Source organism: Marmota flaviventris, chromosome 7 (genome assembly GCF_047511675.1).
Source record: "Marmota flaviventris isolate mMarFla1 chromosome 7, mMarFla1.hap1, whole genome shotgun sequence".
Classification (NCBI taxonomy): domain Eukaryota; kingdom Metazoa; phylum Chordata; class Mammalia; order Rodentia; family Sciuridae; genus Marmota; species Marmota flaviventris.
The window spans coordinates 38,393,330-38,417,850 of NC_092504.1; the positions used below are offsets into that span (position 1 = coordinate 38,393,330).

The 24,521-nt window shown below is 37.1% G+C and overlaps 1 protein-coding gene across 1 annotated transcript in view; it reads right to left on the reverse strand.

Moving 5' to 3' along the window:
* Corin (corin, serine peptidase) overlaps positions 1 to 24,521 on the reverse strand; it is a 280,126-nt gene that overhangs the window by 37,626 nt on the left and 217,979 nt on the right. The window contains exons 11-16 of the mRNA XM_027937642.2: positions 17,429 to 17,660; positions 13,676 to 13,821; positions 12,777 to 12,884; positions 9,514 to 9,627; positions 7,284 to 7,394; positions 6,042 to 6,168 (exon numbers count right to left, since the gene is read on the reverse strand). Coding sequence (XP_027793443.2) covers positions 6,042 to 6,168; positions 7,284 to 7,394; positions 9,514 to 9,627; positions 12,777 to 12,884; positions 13,676 to 13,821; positions 17,429 to 17,660 — 838 coding nt within the window. The remainder of the gene's footprint in view (positions 1 to 6,041; positions 6,169 to 7,283; positions 7,395 to 9,513; positions 9,628 to 12,776; positions 12,885 to 13,675; positions 13,822 to 17,428; positions 17,661 to 24,521) is intronic.

Consider the following 24,521-nt stretch of genomic DNA (forward strand, 5'->3'; position numbering starts at 1 on the left):
AAAAGAGAACATGGAATGAAAAAAGAGACATTGACAGAAAATAATTTATTTAACTTAATGCTTTATTATGAATTAATTCATGGAATACTGAGTGTTTCCAGGGAAATGGAGGCACCAAACATCTGTCAACCCTATTCCACCTCACCCTGCCCTAATCGCTGACTACATCTCTTTGCTGCCCTCTGAAGAAAATCCCCTCCAAAAGTTCAGCACTTACTTTCATTTATCTTTTTCATGCCATTGAAACTGCTCATGTCTGTGACCTGAACATTGCTGAATCCCAGGGTCAGTTTTCAGTCCTCATTTTACCTGACCTCTCAGGGGCACTCGGCAGAACTGACCATTGCCTCTTCCTCCAGGCACATTCTCCTCCTGCTTTCCAGGAAGTCATGCCTTCCTATCTAACTGATGGTTCTTTCTCATGCCCTTTGGTTGGTCACTTCCTTCCTCCCATCCTCTTAATGTTAGATCTCAGCTCTTATTCTCTCATCTTCTCTAACTACACTCAATCCATCAGTTGTATCACCAGTCTCCCCAAACTATGTATTATCTGCACGGAGATGATGGATAGATAGATAGATAGATAGATAGATAGATAGATAGATAGATCTCCATCCTAGATCTCTCTAAAAAACTCCATAATTGATTGAGCTTCATAAACCTCCCCTTTGCATATTTAACAGATATCCCAAATACAACATGCCCCAAAACAGAATTAATCTTTCTCTCCAGACTTGTTCTACCTGCAGTCTGCCGCATAACAGTTAACGTCTGTCAATTCCATCTTTCCAGTTGTTCAAGCCAAAAAAACTCTGAAGCCATTCAATAATTACTGTTCTCTTTGTCTCAAGCCCCACCCAATATCCAATCTACCAGGAACTTTTGTTGGCTTTCTTTTTATAATAACGCTCAGAATCAAACCACTAATCCCCATGTCCTCTGCTGGTATACGGATCTGAGCCACCAAAATCTCTTGCTTGGAGTACTTCACTGGCACCCTAATTTGCCTTCCTGTTCCTGCCTGTTCCCTTCTACAGCCCACGCTCAATACAATAGCCAAAATGACCCCTTTTAGTCAGTTGATGGGATTCATTTTACTCAAACTAAAAACAAAGTATTTTTTTACTTATATTGTAGTACTGGGGTTGAACCCAGGGCTGTTATATATGCTATGTTCACTGTGCTTTCCTTTTCTTTGTTTTAAAAAAAAGTTTTCATGGTACTTTCCACCTAAAATCCTATATTATTTATTTATTTATTTGTTATGATTTCATAACACATATAGTAGAATATAAGCTATTTGAGGCAAAGGCCATTGTCTGTTTGCTCACCATTGAATTCCAGAAACCTAGAACAGTGCCTAACATAGAATAGGCACTCAGTAAATTATGTGTTCAATAAATAAGTGAGCAAAAGGGAACAAAATAAACGTTTTGAAAGAAAATATGAGGGCTTGTAACTTCCTAGATAGTAAATTATGGAAATAAATATCAGTCAAGAATGTTACAAAGTACTTGACTAGACCTTTCTCCAAAGAAGATATACAAGCAGCTAATCACACATGAAAAGATGTTTTAAATGATTAAAATGTTTTGAAATTAGTGTTGATGACTACCTGTGAATATAGTAAAAACTGTTGAATTTGTACTTTTAAAGGGTCAATTTTATGGTATATGAATTATATTTCAATTTTTAAAAGATCATAACAAGATTTTAAGCTGCTTCTCTATGTACAGGACCAGCAGCCTGGGTTGGGTTTACTAATACAGAGAACTGGATCTATCTTTAAGTTTCACGGAAGTCAATCACTAAGAAACGCATCCTGGGAAAAATAGTTCTTACATGACGAAAGCAATGCAAAGTTAGAAACTTTTTCCTGGAAGTAAACTGTTGGAGGAAATTACAATGTAAATGCTAACTAATATCAGAGATTATTAGGGACTATTAGGTAAGGTAATAGATGCTGTCTTGACTGTGGTTTTACAAGATACAGAAACATTCTTTGAAAGGATTCTTATTCCATTGACCAACTCTGAAGGATTAGATCACAAAATCAAATTACAGTCAACTCCATAAGGGAATTTTTGCCAAAATAGTAGAGCCCAGACACACAGTTTCCAGATGATCTCACTTTACAGACAGAACTTAAGGAGCCAAGAGACGTGGAGAGTTGCATTCCCTTACACTAACTTCCTCAGATACCAGATGTCTCAGCTGAGCATTTGGCAAATATTAGAGGGAAGTCCAAATCCTGAATTGTACTGTTGATTAAATAAATGTCCATATGTTTTTGATATAGGACATGCAGGTAGCAAAGTCAATATACTGTCAAGAGTATTTAGGGGGGTTGATTTATTCCTTTGTCTAAGCAGACAAAGAGTGAACTCTTCCATCTTGGAGTGAACTTTTGAAAAATCTACAGATGAGAATAAAAAATTTTTCAAATTCATCAAAGAACACCGAATCTTCTCATTTAGACAAACAATTGAGAGCCTACCATTTGCACTCTAAGACGTGGAAGGCATAACTTGTGTCTGAAAATCCTAAGCATAAGTCTTTTTTTAATGTTTTTATTACTGCTAAGTTCGGGTCTTTTTAGTCAACTGCCTCTACCTGGAAGTATATAAATAGAATCCTTGCAATGTAATTTGATGTAGACCTGAATTCTTCATGAACTAGTTCTATAAAATACAAACTCAAGAAGATAAATGACTTACTTGGAGATAGAGAATGTTGGACAGACACTACACTACAATGATATTCTTACACATGCTGAATGAATGAATGAGTGAATGAATTTTTACTATCAAGATAAGCTAGGCATGGCAGCAGACACCTGTAATCCCAGTAGCTCATGAGGCTAAGGCAGGAGGACAGCAAGCTCAAAGCTAGCCTCAGCAAAAACAAGGCATAAGTAACTCAGTGAGACCCAGGTGCAAAACAAGGTGTAAGTAACTCGGTGAAACCCTGTCTCTAAATAAAATACAAAATAGGACTGGGGATGTGGCTCAGTGGCCGAGTGGCCTTGAGTTCAGTCCCCAGTGCCCTGCCCCCCTCCAAAGATAAGATTAGAGTAGAACGTTTCTCTTATATAATTTTAATAGAAATGCCATGAACTCTGCTATTTGCAGATAACAAAAAAGAAAACAAAAGATCCGGAACTTTTTTCTAACTTTTATATTCACAATTGTTTCCCTGTGTGTCTTCCCTATTACATTAAAAACTCTGTTGATGTTATACCTAGCCCAGTACAGGGCCCATAAGCAGATACTCAAAAAACAAAATGGGAGGATACTGAATAGAATTAATTGAGGGTTGCTTTATTTAACTTCAAGTTTTTGGTACAGAATATGTTTGAAAGCATAAAGGTAGACCAGTGGCATGAGACTATACCCCAGAGGCTAGAAGGTGAGTCATTCCCTCTCCTCCAGGTTGGCAGTTGAAGTGTGGGCCAAGCATGGCCAGATAACCCCTTCTATCAAGGGTATTGCACATGGTTCAAGGTTACTTAAAATTCTTTTGTGCCATTAGTGGCAGAATTGTGAATCTGCAGCGCAGCAGCTGGTCTCCAGAGACTGTTGCAAAGTGCAGCTTCCTAAGTCAACCATTTCCTTAGCAGGAATTTGGCTGCATCTTGTCCATTCTTTTCATTCCTGTCCCAGTCTAGCCCTTGTTAATGTATGAGCCACTCAAGTAAACTGAAGAGTAAACTTGAAAGCAATCAAATAGTACAAAAGCTCTAGTGCTTATTTCCTGGGAAGAGTTGACACTACTTGACTTTTCACTACTTGACACTACTAGGCTTTTCATCACCTATTAATCCAAGCAAATGGTAAGTATGGTTTATCATCTACATTTCCATCTCATTTTCTTAGCCCTTCAGTGAAATAAACTTACCTAAAATGAAAATATCATGTCAATATAGATTTGAAATATCTAAGATAGCTAATTTCAAAATTTCATTTTCCTGCTCTGTTAAGAAAATGGAGCAAAAGGAATAAGTGTTTTTTAAATCCAATATTTGTACAAGAGCAAAAGTGGAAACAACCCAAATATCTGAATGGATAAATAAATGTGGTATATCTATTCAATGAAATATTATTCAGTTATAAACAAGAATGAAATATTAATACATACTATAATAAAGATGCTTGAAAACATTAACCAGACAAAAAGATTACATATTGTATGCTTTCTTTATATTGAAATGGTCAGAACAGGTAGATCTGTAGAGACAGAAAGCAGATTAATAGTTACCTGGGCCTGGAATAGGGTGAAATTGGGAGTGATGTCTAATGGTTTTATCATTTCTTTGGAGTTGATGAAAACATTCTAGAACTAGATAGCTGTGGTGGGTGTACAACACTGTAAATATATTAAGTGTCACTGAACTGAAAACTTTAAAGTGTCTAAAATGGGGAATTTCATGTTATATGTACTTTACCACAATAAGAAAATCCCATATAAAAAATAAAAGAAATACAGAGTAGAGTATATAAAACAGAATCCCTTTTATTTGCAATAGATGAGTTACATTTGGAGTAGCTTGATAAAAAGAATTTTCTAGTTGTAAAATCTTTGTAGTTCTGACTTTGCCTCAGAATTCTCAATAAGGTTACTATAGTTATGTAATCAAATTTGTACATTAAGAAATATCTTGGGTATTGAAGGAAAGATCAAATTTAGCATGTTCAAAAGGCTTTTCATTTACCTCTAGTCACAATCATATCCCATTTCATGTAGACACAATCAGAAAGTTGTAAAAAATGGAGTTTACTTCAATAGATCTTGAAAAATTCAAGTTTCCCAGCCTGGCAAAATTTAAAGCTTTTTGTATTTGCATAGATTATCTACAGTTACTGAATTTTCCAGTGATATGGGTCTTTGCAGTGGAGAAATAGAAACAAGATGCTGGGAGTTACATAATTCTTCAAACTAGGATAACAAAATGTGCTGCTAGTTGCCATCTCATAATTGAATGGCTCATTATTGTAAAATTGTTCCAAGTTTGCTCACTGGATCCTGGGAAATGTCCTCTGCTTAGTTTTTTATTCTAGATTTTTTTTTGGTACCAGCAATTGAACCCAAAGTGCTTCATCACTGAGCTGCATCCCCAGCCCTTTTTATTTTATATTTTGAGACAGAGACTCATTAAGTTGCATAGGGCCTCTCTAAGTTGCTGAGTGACTTTGAACCTGTGATCCTCCAGCCTCAGCCTCCTGAATCTCTGGGATTACAGGTATGTGCCACCATGCCCCACTTATTCTAGAATTTTATAAGGCCTTTATCCTCTATTTTCTCCTTTCTATGTTTCTCCAAAATCTCACATATTTTAGTAGTAAAAGAAATATATTACATGTATACGTGTATGTGTATAAATGTATCTACATATACATACAGGCATAGATAGATACACACACACATTCACATATATTTTCTAAGACACTGCAAATTATTGATTTCATCTTCAATGGAACTGAAAAAGAAAACTTCACAAAATAGTAAGTCTCTAACTTTCAAATTATCTATTTCAGTGTATCAAAACTGTCCTAGAGTGTCTTTTCATTCTGCTAAAAAGAAGAAATGATGAATTACTTCATAATTTACATTTCCTATATTACTTAAAGCAAATAGAAATACCAGGAACTTCAAGTTCTGTTTCTCAATTTATTAAAAAATCTGTGTCACTTAAAAAGGAATTTTCAATAACCTCTTGGGGGGAAATTGCAAGATTTTTCCATCCCATTCCACAAAGGAAATCATCTTAATGCCTTTATAAATGACAAAAGTATTTCATTTCAGGAGTACTTAGAATACAATTACTTCATTTACTTTTAGAAGCTTCATCAAAATAAGTTCTCAGCCCACACTCTTCAGAGCAGCTGCCTGTAATTAAAGAAGGTCCTCTCACCTGATTCATTTCCCGGCTTTGAGAGCTCTTTGAGAGCACTAATTCACTCTGCATTCAGAAGAAAATATTACTGTCAAATTCCACAAGACCCTCTGAGAAATTCATCAGTGCTACAAACTACTGACCTTACCCTAAACCCATCTGCCTGCAGGCCAGCTGACTCAGGGTCTCCTGCCAGCCATCTGCACACACGTGGTGTTCCACTGCAGATCTGTGGACAGTCAGGAATGACGAGTTGACATTTTTAGAGAGGGTCACTGGTAGGAGGGGGAAAGACAGGAAATGCTAATTAAAAACATTTCATTTTATGAAACCAAGTGATAACTTTATATGTCTTTGATTCAATTGTATACATTCATTCTTATTTATTTTGGTAAAGAACCATTTGTTAAGTATCCTCCATGTGCACATCACTGATCTCAGTGTGATGAAAACTAAAAACTAATGCATCAGAACTGAAGACTTTAATGAAATAGGCGGGCAGTTCTTGACTTTTCCTTCATGAGTTAGAAGATGGCCAGAGACATGGCCTGGCCCACTACCTTGAATTTGCCCACGGATTTGCATATTCATTATAAGAAGCTAATTGTAACTCTTTACACCATTTCCTTAGGAGAAAGCACATGAGATTGCAAATGTGTGAAGGTGAAGCTAATTTAGGACTAACATGTATGCAGTAATTTCTGTATTGTAAAAGAGCAGCCTCTGTGCTTAATGAGCCACAGATCATTTATGTGACACTGTGCAACTAATCACAACACACATGAGAATTGTGATTGAACCAAATCACAAATGACACAAAGGACTGAAATGAGAACCAGGTAAATGGAAGGAGAGATGGATGTGGAATGAAGGAATTAATCAGATAACTCAAGATTATGAAATGCCACATTGGTGGTACTGGTAGGAAATGTTTTAAATCCTAGCTAGTAAGGAACTAGATGCAAGTCCCATTCAGATGTGGAGCAAGAACACAGAGCAGATGGAGGAACCACTATAATACCCTCTTCTGAGATGTATAAATTTATCATTATTAAGTATAAATCATTCAAGAATGAGAGGCTATCATTATTAAAGCTGAGTGACAATAAAAACTTTAAAAAAAATCTCTTCTAGGAAGTATATAGTTACAAAAATTGGAATCCAAAAGTTTTCACATGCAATATAGACATTTCAAATAGGAGTAATTTGGACAGAAACTTTCCGTGGCTTGGAAATAACATCCATGCATCACCACTGTTAGCTTTTATAACAGTAAAACAAAATAGATGAACTTGGTTAGTAAAACCCATGAAGTAATTTAGGATTCATTTAGCTGAAATGGCTGACAGGCACAAGAGTGTCCAACAGCTGCCAAAACCAAGCAGCTTACCACAGTCCCATTCATCTGAACTGTCCGAGCAGTCTGCTCCTCCGTCACACCACAGGTCACGGGACACGCACTCATGGTTGGCACATTCCAGTTCATCATCTTGGCAAAATGCTGGTGGGGGTGGGGAGACAGGAAGTGAGAAGACTGAAACATTTTGGAAATAAATGTGACTGTCACTAACACGCACATACTCATTTGCCAGGAGGAACGTGGCAGGAAAAGAATATGTGCTCACTGGAGCCTTCCAACAGGTATTGAGGCAGAATAACAGAACTTGTGGAATCTCAGGGAATAGGTGTGAACTCATCGAAATAGCAATTCAGCAGAATTACTGTCTCCAAGTACCTAGATTCTCTAGTTGTAAGAATCAGACTAGGTTGGGGGAGGGTGGGAAAGGTACCTGTAGCAACAGAAAGACCAAGGATTAAAGAACAGAGCAAGAGAGATGAGCAGACTAAAGACACCACAGGAAGGAAACAAGCTCTGTTCACATAAATGGACATGTTTGTTTTTCTTAAAAAAAAAAAAAAAACCTACTATTAAATTACTCTCTCAGTCACACATAATTTTGGGGGAGGAGGAGTTAATATTATAATAAATCTCCTCGGTTTCCTACTTAGCATCCATTTCCTTTCCTCTTTTTCTAAGGAAACCTGATTTTCTTCAGGGCTCCACATCCATCATCCCCAGCTGATGCATCCTGATTAGTTTAAGGTGGGCATGGCATTTTTCTGAATTCAATTTTTGTTTTCTAAGTACAACTAATACTCCAAATATGATCCCAAACAAAGGCCTTGGCCTACGGTTTTATGGGTTATGCTTTGCAAGACAGCTTCTGCCCAAAACCCTGCTGACGGGGCTTTGTGCCCCAGACTGGGACAGAGGTAGCCTGAGGAAACAACATCTTCTTCTGATTAGTTCCCCTGCTTGGAGCTCCTATTTGGAATTCAGCTGTTTGCAGAACGTCTTTTCTCATCTACACAAAGGTGCCCAACTGTTAGCAGTGACCCTGACCAAAGTTGACCTGAGTGAATCCTTTAGTGATATTCCAGAGATAAGAGCAAAATTCTATCTCCTTCCTACTGAATATGACCAAGGGAGTTGGGCACCCCAGGCTTTTGTGGCTGTTCACTAGCCAGCCTGAGAATCACAAAGTGCTGAACTCCCACACAGGGTCTCAAGAATTTACCCTACACTTCACTTTTACATGATAAGGAGACATATTTAATACATATGATAATAAAAGATTATGAATATTTTCATTGTCCTTGTGAATTGGGCTTTCTGCAACTTGTTAGTAAAATATCCTAAGAGATAATTTTTCTGGTTCTGAAAATGATGTTTATTCATTCAGATATTAAAACAAAAATTTTAAAACACAAAAATTTAATAACCTCACCACTCAGGGATTATAATTGTCAATTTTCGTGACCTTCTAATCATTTCCTATATGTCAGCATATGTTCTTTCAAAATTCAGGGCAACAATTCACATAATATTGAAACTTTGTTTCATTCAACTACTATGAATATCCTCTAAAGGCCTTTTTGTGGATGGTTTGGTTCACAGCCTGTGGCACTAGAAGGAGATAGTGGAACAATTAAGAGGTGAAGTCTAGTGGAATATCTTCTAGTTACTGGAAGTATGCCCATGAAAAATACATTAGGATCCCAATTCCTTTCTTTTCCTCTCTTTTCACACCATCATGAGCCAAACAGATCTTCCTTGCTCATGCTATCTGACATGAAATGCTGCCTCACCACAGGTCCAAGAAACAATGAGTCTACCCAATCATGGACTGTAGTAACCTCCAAAACTCTGAGCCCAAATAATCCTTTCTTCTTTTTAAGTTGATTATATCAGATATTTTGTGACGGTAACGGAAAGCTTACCAATGCACATCAACTAAAGTTATGAAATGAACCCAGGAGAAACTATTCCTCTCTAATTTGATTTTAATGTTTGTCCATTATTTCATTACATGTTTTTATTTTATATCACCTATTTTTAGATATTTCAGTGGTTATTAATTTTTCCATAATTTTACAAATAATGTTAGAATAATAACATGTGTCTACATTTTACATGTCTGATTTCCTCTTGGCATGTATGATTTAAATAAGCTAAAAGATTTTGATACATTTCTCCAAATTTCTAATTTGTATTCAAAGTAAAATGACTTGTGTTTACAATAAAAACATTGTGTTGACAAATTCATGTTAGCACCTACAGCAGTTTTTTTCATCCATGTTATCAGGGCAGTCTGGGAAACCATCGCAGATCACTGTGTGTTTCAAACACTGTTTATTGGATGGACATTCCCAAAGATCTCTCTCTTTACAACCTGGAGACAGAAGAAAAGGTTAGTTGCAACAGATGTACAGTTGAAAATGAGGATGAATTTGATCAAGCAATGTAGAAAAATTAAAAACACAATCATATTTTCTTTCTTCTTAAAAAGTTTTGACACCTATGTATACCATGAAAATCATAATTTTGAGAGTAGAAGCCCCCAATAGTCCTTATCCTGCACCATAAAGCTCTCCTAACAGAAGAACAAAATCAACATATGGGAAACGAGGAAAAAAAAATGAAAAAGCAACTACTCATTCACATTCACATTGAGCTGCTCCTTTTGCTTTCTGAATCAATTTGCCAACACATAAGACTTCTCTACAAAAAATGAGTTGTGCTTTAAAGCAAGTATGCCAAAGCATAGAGATACAAATGCATGTGATCTTAAAATGTAATTTCACTTTACAATTTGAGAGGATATCTGTAAATTTAGCAAAACACTTTCTCCCCATGCTAAATATCTACAAAACTAGTTTTAAGAGCCAGGTGCAAAAGGAAATACTTTACAGAAGTCAGAGATCTAAGGTTGGAAACTTTATCAATCAATATGAGAAATGAACATGATTGGACAAGAGCAAGGCTCTACGTCCCTAACTTGAGCTGCAATATGCATATGCAATAAAAAGCATTTATCGTGGACTTCATAAATGCCATTTGACTCAAATGAAGTGCATTTCATGTTTTCTGAAACATGCCAAGTGTCTAATGTGTTTGTCACTCCAGTCAGATTCATGGTCCTCACCTGGTTGTGAGGGACATGAAGGAAGAGAGAGCACAGCACTTAGCTTTTAAGCACCCTTCATGCTCCTGCCTGAATAGCAGCTAGCATGTGTTAGGCCCTCAACACATTTGTAAGTGGAATTTATGTAATGAACACTAAGACTGTGGTTCCCAGGAAATTATAATTTATTTAAAGGTGAGTGGAATACAAAGTATTGATCAAATAAGGAGTCTCTTCCAAAATGTTATTTCATCTGACTTTGTACAAATAAATGGGGAAAAATTGTAGGTGATTGATTTGGGTTTCTTTGAATCAGCTTTGAGAAAAAAAAAAAATCTGTGGTTTTTTTTTTTTTTGAAAAATTCAATTCTTACCATAACACCACCATAGATGAGGTTCTAGAAAAGTGCTAAAGAAATGCAAAGTAAAATTAATTTCTAACACATCGAATATTTTATAACTGAATTAAATAAGTATTGTTTCAAGGGGAAAATTTAATAATGTTGTTAGAATCTGGGAGAAATCTGTAAATTCATGAAGAGTTAAACATCATATTACTCAGGAAAGCTTTAGCATTTAACTTCCTTCAATACCCCAATGGATAGAATCAATCAGAAAAACGTGAATTTGGTATGCAACCCCGTTTCCCAGTTTCTTTGGGGCTGGTGTCTGCATTACCAAATGGTATGCCGATGCACACCTGAAAACAAACAGAAAAGGGGAACTGAATGAATTGTTAATAGTCCTCTTTTGGGTCTCTGTCAATCCAATTTCCTTATTAATTGTATGTGGTTTATCCTCCCAACCTGCTGTAAGTCCATGTAAGGGCATGCATATGTCCCAAAGGGGCACATAAAATATCTACTGTAAGTTGCTTTGAAATATTAAATGAGAATTTTCTCTTAAATTGGTACATTTACAACAATTAATTTAACACCAATGTGTTAATTTCTTGCCTATCTTAATTTTTTTCTTGATTAGCTCTCCATAGTATTTTTGAATATTTAATAGAGATCAGTCTATTTTAGAATTTTGGTACACCTTAAATTATTTGATTAAAGTATTGATGAAAACTTATTATTAGCTAGAAACCTGATAGTTTAGGGTCAATTAAACCTATCCTATACTATAGTACTTTTTTGTATAACATATTCCAGAATGCAGACTTTTTAGTCATGTCAAAGCTATCTGCCAAGAAATGCAAAACAAAAACAAAACAGTTTTTGCATTTCTCAAATATTTAGTTTCCCTGCTGAAAATGTGAGTCTAGCCACTCTAGTAGAATACCATGCAACCTCTGTGAACTATCTAAGATAACCCATTTTGAAGTGCATCTCAGCATAGGATAACTCATCAAAATCATTTTAAGCAAACAAATTTAATGCATTCTCAATAAATGCATATAAATGATATTCAAATAATTTTGATTTATTTTTAAAAGAAAGACACAACAAGGAAACACATGTTCCTCCATAGTAAAAATTAGCCCTGGCTGTTGCACTGTCATTCTGACAGCTGTAATTTTCTAGAAGATATACTTGTCCATACTTATGGTAGCCATTAGGATTTCTATTGACTGTTTGTGACATTTGGTGAAACAAGAAAGTCTGAAGAAATTTCATTTAGGGAAGCAAGGCAATATTTCATACCTCAAAGGCCAGAAGAATGAAATGATCTCGAAAGATGTATTGCCATATGTGCTTTCGATGAAAAAAGTGTCAATTTTATTCTGGGGCATGACAAGCTAAATAATCATAACACAACCAGTCTTTGGATAGCCCTTCAATCATTTGCTTTATTCCAGAATACTGTTTACTAAAAGTACTGCCTGCTTTCTATTCTCTGGCACATTCTGAGCTTATAAGTACCAAAGTTTACAGGGAAATAAAATAAGAATTGGCTCCACTGAAATTACCATTGGTATTTCTCACCTTTCCATTGGTGATTTTGGAGCTCAATGGTAGAAACATCAAGAAGAGTTTTATCCTTTGCTGACAGAGACAAGGTAAGAGAGGGCATGGAAATGACCCCCTATTAAATTTGAACATTGGAGATTCAACTCTGTCTTCATGCATTTAGATGCCTATTTGGCAACTTAGGAAATACACACAAAAATACTATTGTTTTGGCAGAAAACCATATAACCTCTTCTTTATAATTAAATTACAAAAATGATTCTTTGTATCTGTGAACGGTTTCTTCTTTTACTAAGTATTTGCACATATACCATTAAGGTTATAAATAGAAGTGTAATTTAGAGAAAATCAAGAGGTTACAGGAAAAACACATCAATCCATGCTCTGCTGTTTAATAATAAAAGAAGCAGACACATTAGCATTTGATCCTAGTCATGATTCAATGCTGTACTTGAAAGTTATGTTCTTCAACGCAGCCCTTTCCTAAGCTCACATACATACCACAGTTTTCTTCATCACTGTCATCGTCACAATCAGCCTGGCCATCACATCTTCTGGAAGCCAGAACACATCTTCCTGAGTGGCATTTAAAGTGACTCGGTGAACATTCTGTTAAAAACAATATTACTCTCAACGAACAGAAACTCCAAAAACTTCAGCTAAATGATCTATTTACATGCGGCATGTCACTGAGCAGCTATTATTGAAGACAGGAAAGCCCTCCAAAAGCTAAAACATCTGAGGTTTACTAGGTTCTCTTCTGTTTGGTAATAAGCATCTTTCTCCTTCATCCTTATTGTCATCTTTTTGGATCAGCAATTTAGTATCCATGCTTTCCAGTGATGAATTATCTTTTTAAACACACCACCTAACAGTGGCCAGAGCCCAAAGTACCATGTGTAATCAGTGCTTATGACCACTCAGCTGCCTTCAGTGTGTCAAAATCACCTCCAAATTCCAATATTTCCCCATGGTGGACAGGTTCTCAATAACACTTCTCCATTTAGTGATCCTATATTGTCAAGGCCCCTAAATGCTTTGAGCATGAAGGAACCAAAGATTCATGTTCACCTTTACTGCCAGGACTGCAGCTCAGAAGTAGTAACCATATACAATCAGCTCTGCAAGTGAAGTATGGTTAAAAGGGCAAACAGCTGAAAATTTGAACTCATCTCTGAGTTCAAATATATTTATTTCTTAAAGTGACTTATTTTTAAAATGATGACAATGTCTAACAGATATACACGAAAGTCAACAATGAAATCAAGTCCTGTGCTGCTTGACTCGCTACTAAATAGAAAAGCAACAACACCACCTCCCTCAAAACAGAAAGACTTCAAAAGGTAGCTGATGTGTGCATTCATGGTAGATGCCCCACTGTAACTAATTTAAAAATTAACCTTCCACATCCTCATCAGGCATCAGGCAGGTTTGATTGTCTGCATTTTCCTCTGGAAATTGATTACAATCTGTGTCTTCAGGCCACTGTAAGCCCACGATCCCAAGAACAGACTCACAGCGTTCTTTGGAGTGTTCACACAGTACTCTAAAACAGCAAGAAAGTCAGAATGTCAGAGGCAGATGGGACAGATGTTAGGAATGTATGAAGGGTTGTAATTCTATCAAGTGAGAGTCTGGGTCTATATGTAAGGAGTAATGTATGCAAATATAGAGACATGCACATACATAGAGGTATTTAGGAAGCTAAAGTGAGAAATAGCTCTACAAATAGAATATGTTCCAGAAATATACTTTCACCAAAAGAAATTTCATTTTAAAAAGAGAAACAAGGATTTTTCCCAGATGCAGATTTTCTTCTCTAGTTGGCCTTTCCCATTGTCTCTTTGGTCTTTCAAGAAAACAAGTTCTCCACTCCTTTACACCAAGCAGGTTGAGTCCACTTTGGGTAGTCTGCTGCCAAGAGTCTACACAACATTCCCATCCTCTGAGGTCTCTCCCTCCTATGACCAGCTAGGGAGACACCTCATGGGCCACTCTGGCTTACCTAAGGCATTGCCTCCCTTATTTCAGTTTCAACAATTTGTTGAAAAACTTGGTAGCGGTCCCAAACTTATCTACATTGAAATCAAGTTGGTTAAAATGAAACTGTTTTGTTTTTGTTTTTTGTGTGTGGGGGGGGGGAGGGGCGGGGGGCAACTGGGGATTGTACTCAGGGGCACTCAACAACTGGACCACATCCCCGGCCCTATTCTGTATTTTTCTTAGAGACAGGGTCTTACTGAGTTGCTAAGCACCTTGCTTTTGCTGAGGCTGGCTTTGAACTCATAATCCTCCTGCCTCAGCCTCCTGAGCTGCTGGGATTACAGGCATGCCCCACCATGCCCAGTGAAACTGTTTTTTTAAAGAAAAATTACACTAAGAATGTGCACAAGCCAGGCACAGTGATGCATGCCTATAATCCCAGCTACTCAGGAGGAACTGTGCTGGGTGCTTTTGTGTATGTTATCTCATTTATGCCTGGGACATATTTAACTTTAGGTATCAACATGTCTCAAAGGAGGTTTCCTTACCTTCTGGGGATATGGGGGGTGGGAGGTATTTTTGCTTTATTACTCAAAAATTAATTACATAGTTAGAAAAAAGTAGGCATAACCAGAAAGACACTAGGCAGATTTATTTTCTTTTAAATACATTCTTACTTCTCAAGAAAATCAAACTTTAAACTTCAGGTTGAGCATCCCTAAATCAGAAGTCTAAAATCTGAAATGCTCCAAAATCCAAATTGGAACATTTCAGATTCTGGATTTTCAGATTTTACGGATGTTCAACCAATAAAGTTTATGCAAATATTCTGATCTCAAGCATTTTGGACAAAAGATATACAATCTGTATAACTAATCTCAACCAGTTTCTCCTTTTTTTTTTTTTTAGATGAATCAGGACATATATTACAGAAAGATCAGTTCCAGTGTCTTGCTAGAAACTGCTGGGGAAAGTTTAGCAATCAAATGAGGAAGATTCACAGAAACTCTATCTAGGTGTAAGTCCACACAAGCAAAGCATAACTCAGTTTGGCTTCAGAATTCGGAATGAGAATGAAGCCAAAGCACTCTAATATTCGGTTTGCAAAAATGGGAAGTTCAATAGTGCTCAATAACTGTCTGTTGGACTAAATAGTTCTATTTCAGATTTACAACAAATGTATATATCTCAATTGCTGCTGTTATTTTAAGTTAACCACAGATTCCTAACTTATACAGAAAACTGCATAGTCCCTGACTCTACCACTTCAATTTTTTTTCTAAAAAATGGAAATCCCTGAGTATGCAGCACCACAACTCCAGAGAGTGCTGTTCTCATCATAACCTGCATGGTGCTCAGTCATAGGCAGCAATCCTCACATTTCACACCTCACTCAAAAGACTATTGTGAACAAGAGACAGCATAATGACCCTCAAGTATCTAGCATACTGTCATGACTGTAATGTTCAATATTTTTTTAGACAAATGACTTAAAAGTTAAATGTTAATATTAATAAACAGTCTTGGCAACATCAACTAAGTATTGCTCATGAGCTTCTTAGCATATCTCTTGTCATAATATTTAAAATTTTATAAACAAATATCAAAATATAAAATTTATGTTGCTAGCCACTGAAGATGAAAGATATATGAGTAAAATCTAAGAAACAGAATAAAAGCATCCAGAGAAGTTCACCAAAATGTTAACTGAATAATTCCTCAGAACCAGTCTCATCTTAGTCATTCTAATTTAAAATTTGAACCCTGAAATTATAAAATTATATATGGAGATAATTTATATTCACAGCAAAGAATTTGCATTCAGAAAAAATTTTATGTACATATAAGAAAAATCAAAGACTATGTGAGGTACTATTAAAAATAATTATTCACTATCACCATTGACCTTACTTAGCAAAAGTAGAATGAGATTTACAAATGGCTTTTCAATATAAAGTTGTTATCTATTCTATTGGTGATACTTGAAAAGACAATTTGACGGAAATTTTCAGAACTATTTTTGCACAAGCTGATATTTTTACACTCCTCATTTTGTATGATTTAACAAGGACCCCAAATCATTTTGTAATTTTATTGTTTCCTGTTCTGACTCCATAGATGGCCCTATTTTGTCATCCATTTGGTATTTAGTATTTAATTTATGGTTTTCCCATCTGTCTACTATATTGATATTATTGCCTTTTCTTGAAGTTCTAAGTGACTTCTGATCCTAACATATGGTTTGTGTAGTTACCACTCATGTTTTGGCAAGCACATCTGCATAGTCACCCTTAATGGGAAACAGCACTGACTGTGATAGTCATCTTGTATGGGCACATTCTTGTACTGCAATCTCTAACCCATGGCATGGAGGACGAACAACACCTTCACTAAGCAACTGTGCTCCTGTGCTGTCATCATAGCTATCTCATCACAGGGCTCACAACCCATGAGAGGACTTTCTGTTTATGCATTTTCATTTAATCTCACAACAACCCATTACCTTAGTATTTTACCAGGTAAAGGAACCAAGGCAGAGAGCCTGAAGAATTTGCCTTAAGGCTCCACTCCAGCTAGGGATCTAGAACTTGAATGCAAACAGTGCACTCCAGAACAACACTTCTGATGTCTAGGTTATCACTCATGCACAAAGTCCAAGCCACACTCTCAGTTTCTGTCCCTTACTTAACTTCATTCAGAGAAGCAGAAAAATGTCAGTGATGTCCATCCCCATCCAAGCTGTGAGGCTGGTGTTCTGTCTCCCTGTGTAATATCTCTCACTTTTGAGTGCTATCAGAATGCAGCATTTTAAACTCATCAATGTTGACAGAGAAAAGAGACACGTATGCCTCCTTTCTCTGCTAACTACAGTTTTTAAAAATGCTTCTTGACCCACTCCAATGAAATGTGTGTGGTTTTATTATTCAAGTGCATGACCTATCATCAAAGATAGTGCACAACCTCCTCGCTTCCCTGACTTCTCTGGAGTCATGGATTCTTACTCACATACTTATTTTACCATTCTTACTACTTTACTTTTTAAATATATCATTTGTTAAATCCAGAGACTTTTAGCGATATTTATTTTGTCTGAACTTGACGACATCTTCTTTCTGTTAGATCTTCTGGAAATAAAATTAGGATACTCATTGAAGACCCCATCATATTACCTGCAGGGGGGGATGCGCTGGCCTGTGTTCACATCACACTTTGGTACCAAAATGGTACAAGCAAAGAACATGAGGTATTTGTAACAGTTCGTTTGAACCAGTGCTGGAAAGAGCGAGGACTCCCAGCTGATGGATGCTTCCTTTTGAGTCTGGTGGCCAAGATAATTTGGATAATTTGTATGGTTGTAGGGCAAATTCATGCAGAGTTCCAGGGTAATGGGTTCACACTGACCTAACAAAAAAAACACACATAAAAAAAATTAAACAATAAGAAAACAAATAACCCAATCAACAAATGGGCCAAGGACCTGAACAGACACATCTCAGAGGAGGACATACAATCAATCAACAAGAACATGAAAAAATGCTCACCATCTCTAGCAGTCAGAGAAATGCAAATCAAAACCACCCTAAGATACCATCTCACTCCAGTAAGATTGGCAGCCATTATGAAGTCAAACAACAACAAGTGCTGGCGAGGATGTGGGGAAAAGGGTACACTTGTACATTGCTGGTGGGACTACAAATTGGTGCAGCCAATTTGGAAAGCAGTATGGAGATTCCTGGGAAAGCTGTGAATGGAACCACCATTTGACCCAGCTATTCCCCTTCTCGGACTATTCCCTAAAGACCTTAAAAGAGCGTACTATAGGGATACTGCTACATCAATGTTCATAGCAGCACAATTCACAATAGCTAGACTGTGGAACCAACCTAGATGCCCTTCAATAGATGAATGGTTAAAAAAAAATGTGGCACTTATACACAATGAAGTATTACTCTGCACTAAAAAATGACAAAATCATGGAATTTGCAGGGAAATGGATTGCATTAGAGCAGATTATGCTAAGTGAAGCTAGCCAATCCCTAAAAAACAAATGCCAAATGTCTTCTTTGATATAAGGAGAGCAACTAAGAACAGAGCAGGGAGGAAGAGCATGAGAAGAAGATTAACATTTAACGGGGATAAGAAGTGGGAGGGAAAGGGAGAGAGAAGGGAAATTGCATGGAAATGGAAGGAGACCCTCAGGGTTATACAAAAGTACATACAAGAGGAAGTGAGGGGAAAGGGAAAAATAATACAAGGGGGAGAAATGAATGACAGTAGAGGGGGCAGAGAGAGAAGAGGGGAGGGGAGGGGAGGGGAGGGGGGATAGTAGAGGATAGGAAAGGCAGCAGAACACAACAGACACTAGTATGGCAATATGTAAAAAAGTGGATATGTAACGGATGTGATTCTGCAATCTGTATACGGGGTAAAAATGGGAGTTCATAACCCACTTGAATCAAATGTATGAAATATGATATGTCAATAACTATGGAATGTTTTGAACAACTAATAATAAAAATTAAAAAAAAAACAAATAGTAGTTTTTAGATTTTACTTGTAAAAGCAACTTCTTTTAACTTAACAAATTTAAAGTCTATTTTACTCTTTCTTTAGAGTAGCAAAGATCAGAATGCAAGTAGTATATGATATTTTTCTGCAGATATCAAAAAATAAATAAGTCAGTTAATGAAGCACCATGGTGAACCAAGGAGGGTTTCTGCCTTTGTAGCTGCTAGCACAGAGCCCGGCATGTACGTATTAGAAAGTGTCTCATTTTTCTCCTTGATTTGATTTATCTAAGTATGACTCTATGATTCTTTTTTTAAAATTTTTATTGTTGGTTGTTCAAAACATTACATAGTTCTTGACATATCATATTTCATACATTTGATTCAAGTGGGTTATGAACTCCCATTTTTACCCCCATATACAGATTGCAGAATCACATCAGTTACACATCCACTGATTTACATATTGCCATACTAGTGTCTGTTGTATTCTGCTGCCTTTCCTATCCTCTACTATCCCCCCTCCCCTCCCATCCCCTCCCCTCTTCTCTCTCTACCCCATCTACTGTAATTCATTTCTCCCCCTTGTTTTTTTTTTCCTTTTTTTCCCTTTCCCCTCACTTCCTCTTGTATGTAATTTTGTATAACCTTGAGGGTCTCCTTCCATTTCCATGCAATTTCCCTTCTCTCTCCCTTTCCCTCCCACCTCTCATCTCTGTTTAATGTTAATCTTCTTCTCATGCTCTTCGTCCCTACTCTGTTCTTAGTTACTCTCCTTATATCAAAGAAGACATTTGGCATTTGTTTTTTAGGGATTGGCTAGCTTCACTTGGCATAATCTGCTCTAATGCCATCCATTTCCCTGCAAATTCCATGATTTGTCATTTTTTAATGCAAAGTAATACTCCATTGTGTATAAATGCCACATTTTTTTTATCCATTCGTCTATTGAAGGGCATCTAGGTTGGTTCCACAGTCTTGGTATTGTGAATTGTGCTGCTATGAACATCGATGTAGCAGTGTCCCTGTAGTATGCTCTTTTTAGGTCTTTAGGGAATAGACCAAGAAGGGGAATAGCCTATGGTTCTTTTTATTCACTCCAGTTCACCTTCTGATTTATTTTTCATTTCTTCTAAAATAGAACGGTCCCCATTATCTTCACAGTCATTAAAAAAATCTATGAGTTTGATTAAATCGGCAATTAAGACAACTTCTGTCTGCATACTTTATTGTTGATCATCAAATGTAAATAAAAGGCTACAACTTTTCAGGGCAGGAGGAGGCTGAGATGTGTTGGATTCTTCTTGCCAACCAGGAAAAAAAAATCCAACACTTTAGCTTAGGACCCAAGGTTATTTTACTCTTCAGCTGCAGCCTAGTTTTCCAGCCTATGGAAACAGATCTCTATTGCACCACCAACAGATCTCTGCTGCAGTGAACTCTGTTCCCCTATGACACTGGTATTTTAAGATTTGCATGTCTATGCACATACTGTTTGTTCCATTCCTTCCTTGACATACTGCAATCATCCCCTCAGATGGGGTCAGTCTTCTAGCTACCATGTGCATATGGCATCTGCTGTCTAGAATGATCCTCTTCCATCCTCCCCACTGAGCTAACTCCTCCTTGGCTTGGAAGACTCAAAACAAACACCTCTTCCAAGCCTTCCTGGCCAACCACTCCTCCTCTTCTACTCTCAGAATGAGTCTCTTCTGAGAGCCACAGCGACTTAGGCATGTTCCTGTCAAACAGCATTGCACTCTGCTTTACTCTCTTTATTTAACTTCCTCCCCCATGGAAATTCTGAGATATTTGAGAAATAAGACTTTATCTTTTGATCTCAGAGACAGTACCTAGTACAGTGTCAGAGAGGACAGACAACGGGAGATAAAAGGTGTCAGTAACTACTTGAGGTACTACAATGCAAAAATAATGCTAAATAATGTCCTGGACATTGAGGAATTCCACAAACTTGGAAAAAGGACACATGTGCTGGTAGCTGTAGAGTGATATGTACAGGCTATGATAGTTTATCATGGACTGGATGCTTGTGTCTCTCTCATATCTGAATTCAGATGTTGAAAGCCTAACCCTCCATGTGACAGTATTAGGGGGGGCCTTGGGGAAGCAATTGGGTTTAGATGATGGCTGAATGAAGGTGGAACACCATGATGGGATTAGTGTTCTCATAAGAAGAGGAAGAAACTAGAACTGTTGCTGTCTATCAAGTGAGGATATAAGCAAGAAGGCCGCCATCTGCAAACCAGGAAGCAGGCCCTCACCAGAGACCAGATCTGCCAGTATCTTGATCTTGGACTTTCAGCCTCCAGAACTGTAAGACACAAATATTTGTTGTTCACACCACCTGGCCTCTGGTATTTTGTCATGGCAGCCTAAGCTTACTAAGACAGTGGTTATGAAAAAACAATGAGCCCAAAGGGATTCAAAGAGCAAGAGTAACTCAAGAAGCTTTCAAGGATAAATGATTTGGGGCAGGTTTGAGGGAATGCAGTAGAGAGGTTTCCTGTCCCCTCAGTGTTCACAGCAAATGTGCCACATTTTCCAAGGCAAGAGAGGTAATCAAGGGAGTGTCTTTGTAAAATTAGCCCAGGCAGGCTGAAGACTTCATGTCTTATTAAGAGTAATTATTCAAATTGAATTTAATTATTCAATTAAAAAGTGGTATGCATGCAAATAGATTAGCAAGAGGGACTGAGGTGAAATGCCAAAACAGCTCCAGGATGATTTTTTAATTTAAAGAATCAAGGGTTCCACAGATATTTTTATAAGAATCATGACATGGGTCAGATTAAAAACACTGGGGACAAAGTACAACAGTTTTCTGAGAAAAATACAACATTGTGAAATTGGTATCACCTTGAAGAGGAGTATAGGGTGGAAAGAGGAGGAGAGCAAGGGATTGTGGGGCTGGTTCCTAGTAACCCTTTTTTTGAATGGTGAAGGCATTATGGATTCAACATCTGTGTGTCCCCCAAAGCACATGTGTTGAAATCTTAATTCCCAATATGATGGCATCAGGAGGTGGGTCCTTCAGGAGTTGAGTAAGCCACGAAGTCAGAACCTCCATGAACAGAAGAAGTATCCCTATGAAACGGACCCCAGCGTCTCTTGTCCTCGTTCTCCAATATGTGGACATGGTGAGAGGTTGTCATCTGCAACCCAGAAGAGGGGCCTCACTAGAATCTGACCTCATCTCAGACTTCAGCCTCCAGGACTGTGAGGTATAAATGTTTGTTGCCTATAGTCTATGGAAATTTGTTGTATCAATCCAAGCTAAGAAATGGGGTAACATGTAAGTATTTCATTTTCAGATTTTAAAAAACCGCATGTTCCTTGTAACAATAAAAACATTCAAAATGCATTTAAAAAAGTCAATCATCACCTCCAGCACTCTCCTTATTCTTCACCAATCCTCAAAGCCAATAGGCAGTTTGGGTCCTTGCATGCCCTTCTCATGTGTGCACGCGTGCACGTGCGCACACACACACACACACACACACACTCAGACAATTATAGACTTTTAGATCTGGGAGTTACTTTCACCAAAGTAGGACCATACTGTTCCTATAATTCAGTCTGCCTTTACTGTCTCCTTGTTTATCACTACCATCTCACAAGTCAGAAGCTGCAGCCCTCATTACTTTTTTCTTTAATATACCTATAATTTGACAAAAATAAGACCATTCAGGCAGAATTCTGATGCAGCTTCTCTTTTTCCTTCTTGAACACATCTTTTCCTCCTCAGCTGCCTCATCAAGGTTTAAATGTTTAATCAGTGTATTCATTTACATGATTAATAGAACATATCACTTGGATTTTTTTCTCTCTTTTGATAACATGGAGAATGCATTACTTTTGATTTGGGATAAGATGTAACTTTTAAGTGTTTCAGAGCCAAGGGAGATAAAAGGATTAAGTCATGATAATATATTATACTGGAGATGTTTATTGAGTGTGGTAAGGTTGATTGGATCTTGTGTTTTATCCTTTCATAAAGCATTCTTTACAGATTGCTAAGCAAGTTAAACTCTCAAGATACCTACCAACCCCAGAATCTGTGATTTATGGTATCCATAAACTTTTGCATTGGAAGCATTAGACTCACTCACGAGCCTGATTTGAAGTAGCCACTAGAGGGCGATCACATCACAAACGCGTGAATGTTTAAAGATCACAGAACTGTTTACAATGCACGTTAAAAGAAGTGCCTAGTACAGTGACCTGAACATAGTTCAGGTTTGATAAATATCTATTGAAAGATAACAACCAATAAAAAAATAAAGATAAATAAATATGATGGAGTCTTGGTGGAGTCCTAATTATATTTCACCTTGCAAATTTTTAAACAAGATTTGTTAAATTTAACATAATGATGAAATTGTTAACTATCCAGTTAAATTCTTGTTATGATTCTGAAGTTGCTGGAAATCATGTATTAAGTGATGATCTTCTATGTAAAAATATGCCACTTTTCAACAACCAGATGCATACATAATATTAAAGATTCATCTTTGCCTCAAACTCTAAACCTCTCTTTATGATTGTTATTTCTAGTGATCTGATGAGTTATTATAAGGTGAGCATCCTTATAACAATCACCTAGATCAAGAAATCAAAATTTGACAGATACCCAGAAACACCTTCCACATACTCCATCTTATCTCAACCTCCTTTCTCTTCAAGGTAGCTAATGAGTTTCCCGGTATTAACCTCCTTGTTCTTCTTTACAGTATTATTACATAAGTGTGCACCACTCCCAGGTACTGTAGTTTAGTCTTGCCTAATTTTATTAACTTGTCTTATCTTTTAAGTGTCTTAAAATTTCTCAAAATCTCTTTGATTTTCTTTATAATTTCACAACTTAAATATGCAGGGATTTGATCTATGGAGAGAGTACCTGAGTTTGGATTTGTTCGAGCACATGTTCCTGATGAGGTTAAATGTGTTCCCATGTCTTGATTTCCTCAACACTGGCAGAGAAATCCAGAGGATTCACCAAGTTCCATTCCTTTGGCAAGAATATATTCGGCTGTGGTGTTCTTTCAGGGAAAGCCACATCATACCTGATTTTCCTCTCTTTGTGATATGAGCAGCCACAGATGCTCCACACCTTGACCCACTAACTCATAATGTTGCCAAATGATAGTACTCTAATTCAGTTATTTATTTTTCACTTATGAGTTGGGAATGCTTTTATAAAGAGGTTATTCTTCCTGTCTACTCTTTGCTCCCAAGGACTGAGTTCTAAGCCATTATGGTGTTGGGCTTCTTTGCTACACCCCTGAGCTATTTGTTCCATCTAAATGGAGTTTTAAAAGAGGGCAGGGAATTATAGGTTGGTAGAAAGTTATTCAAAGCAAAACTGTTCAATTCTTCCTCTGCCTCCACATTAAATAAGAGCCTCACAATTTGAAGGAAAAAAAAATGCACAAGTGAACACATGGAAGTAAAGATGGATAAAGCAGGTGGACACATATCTTTATTTTTTTTTAATGTGGTGCTGAGGATCGAACCCAGGGCATCGAGCATGTTAGGCAAGCACCCTACCTCTGAGGAAGAGCATGAGAAGAAGATTATCACTAAAAAGGGAAGAGAGGTGAGACAGAGAGAGAGAGGGAGAAGGGAATTGCACGGAAGATGGAAGGAGACCCTCATAGTTATACAGAATACATGTATGATGATGTGAGGAAAAAGAAAAAAAAAGAAGTGTGTCACATTAGATTGGGTAGAGAGA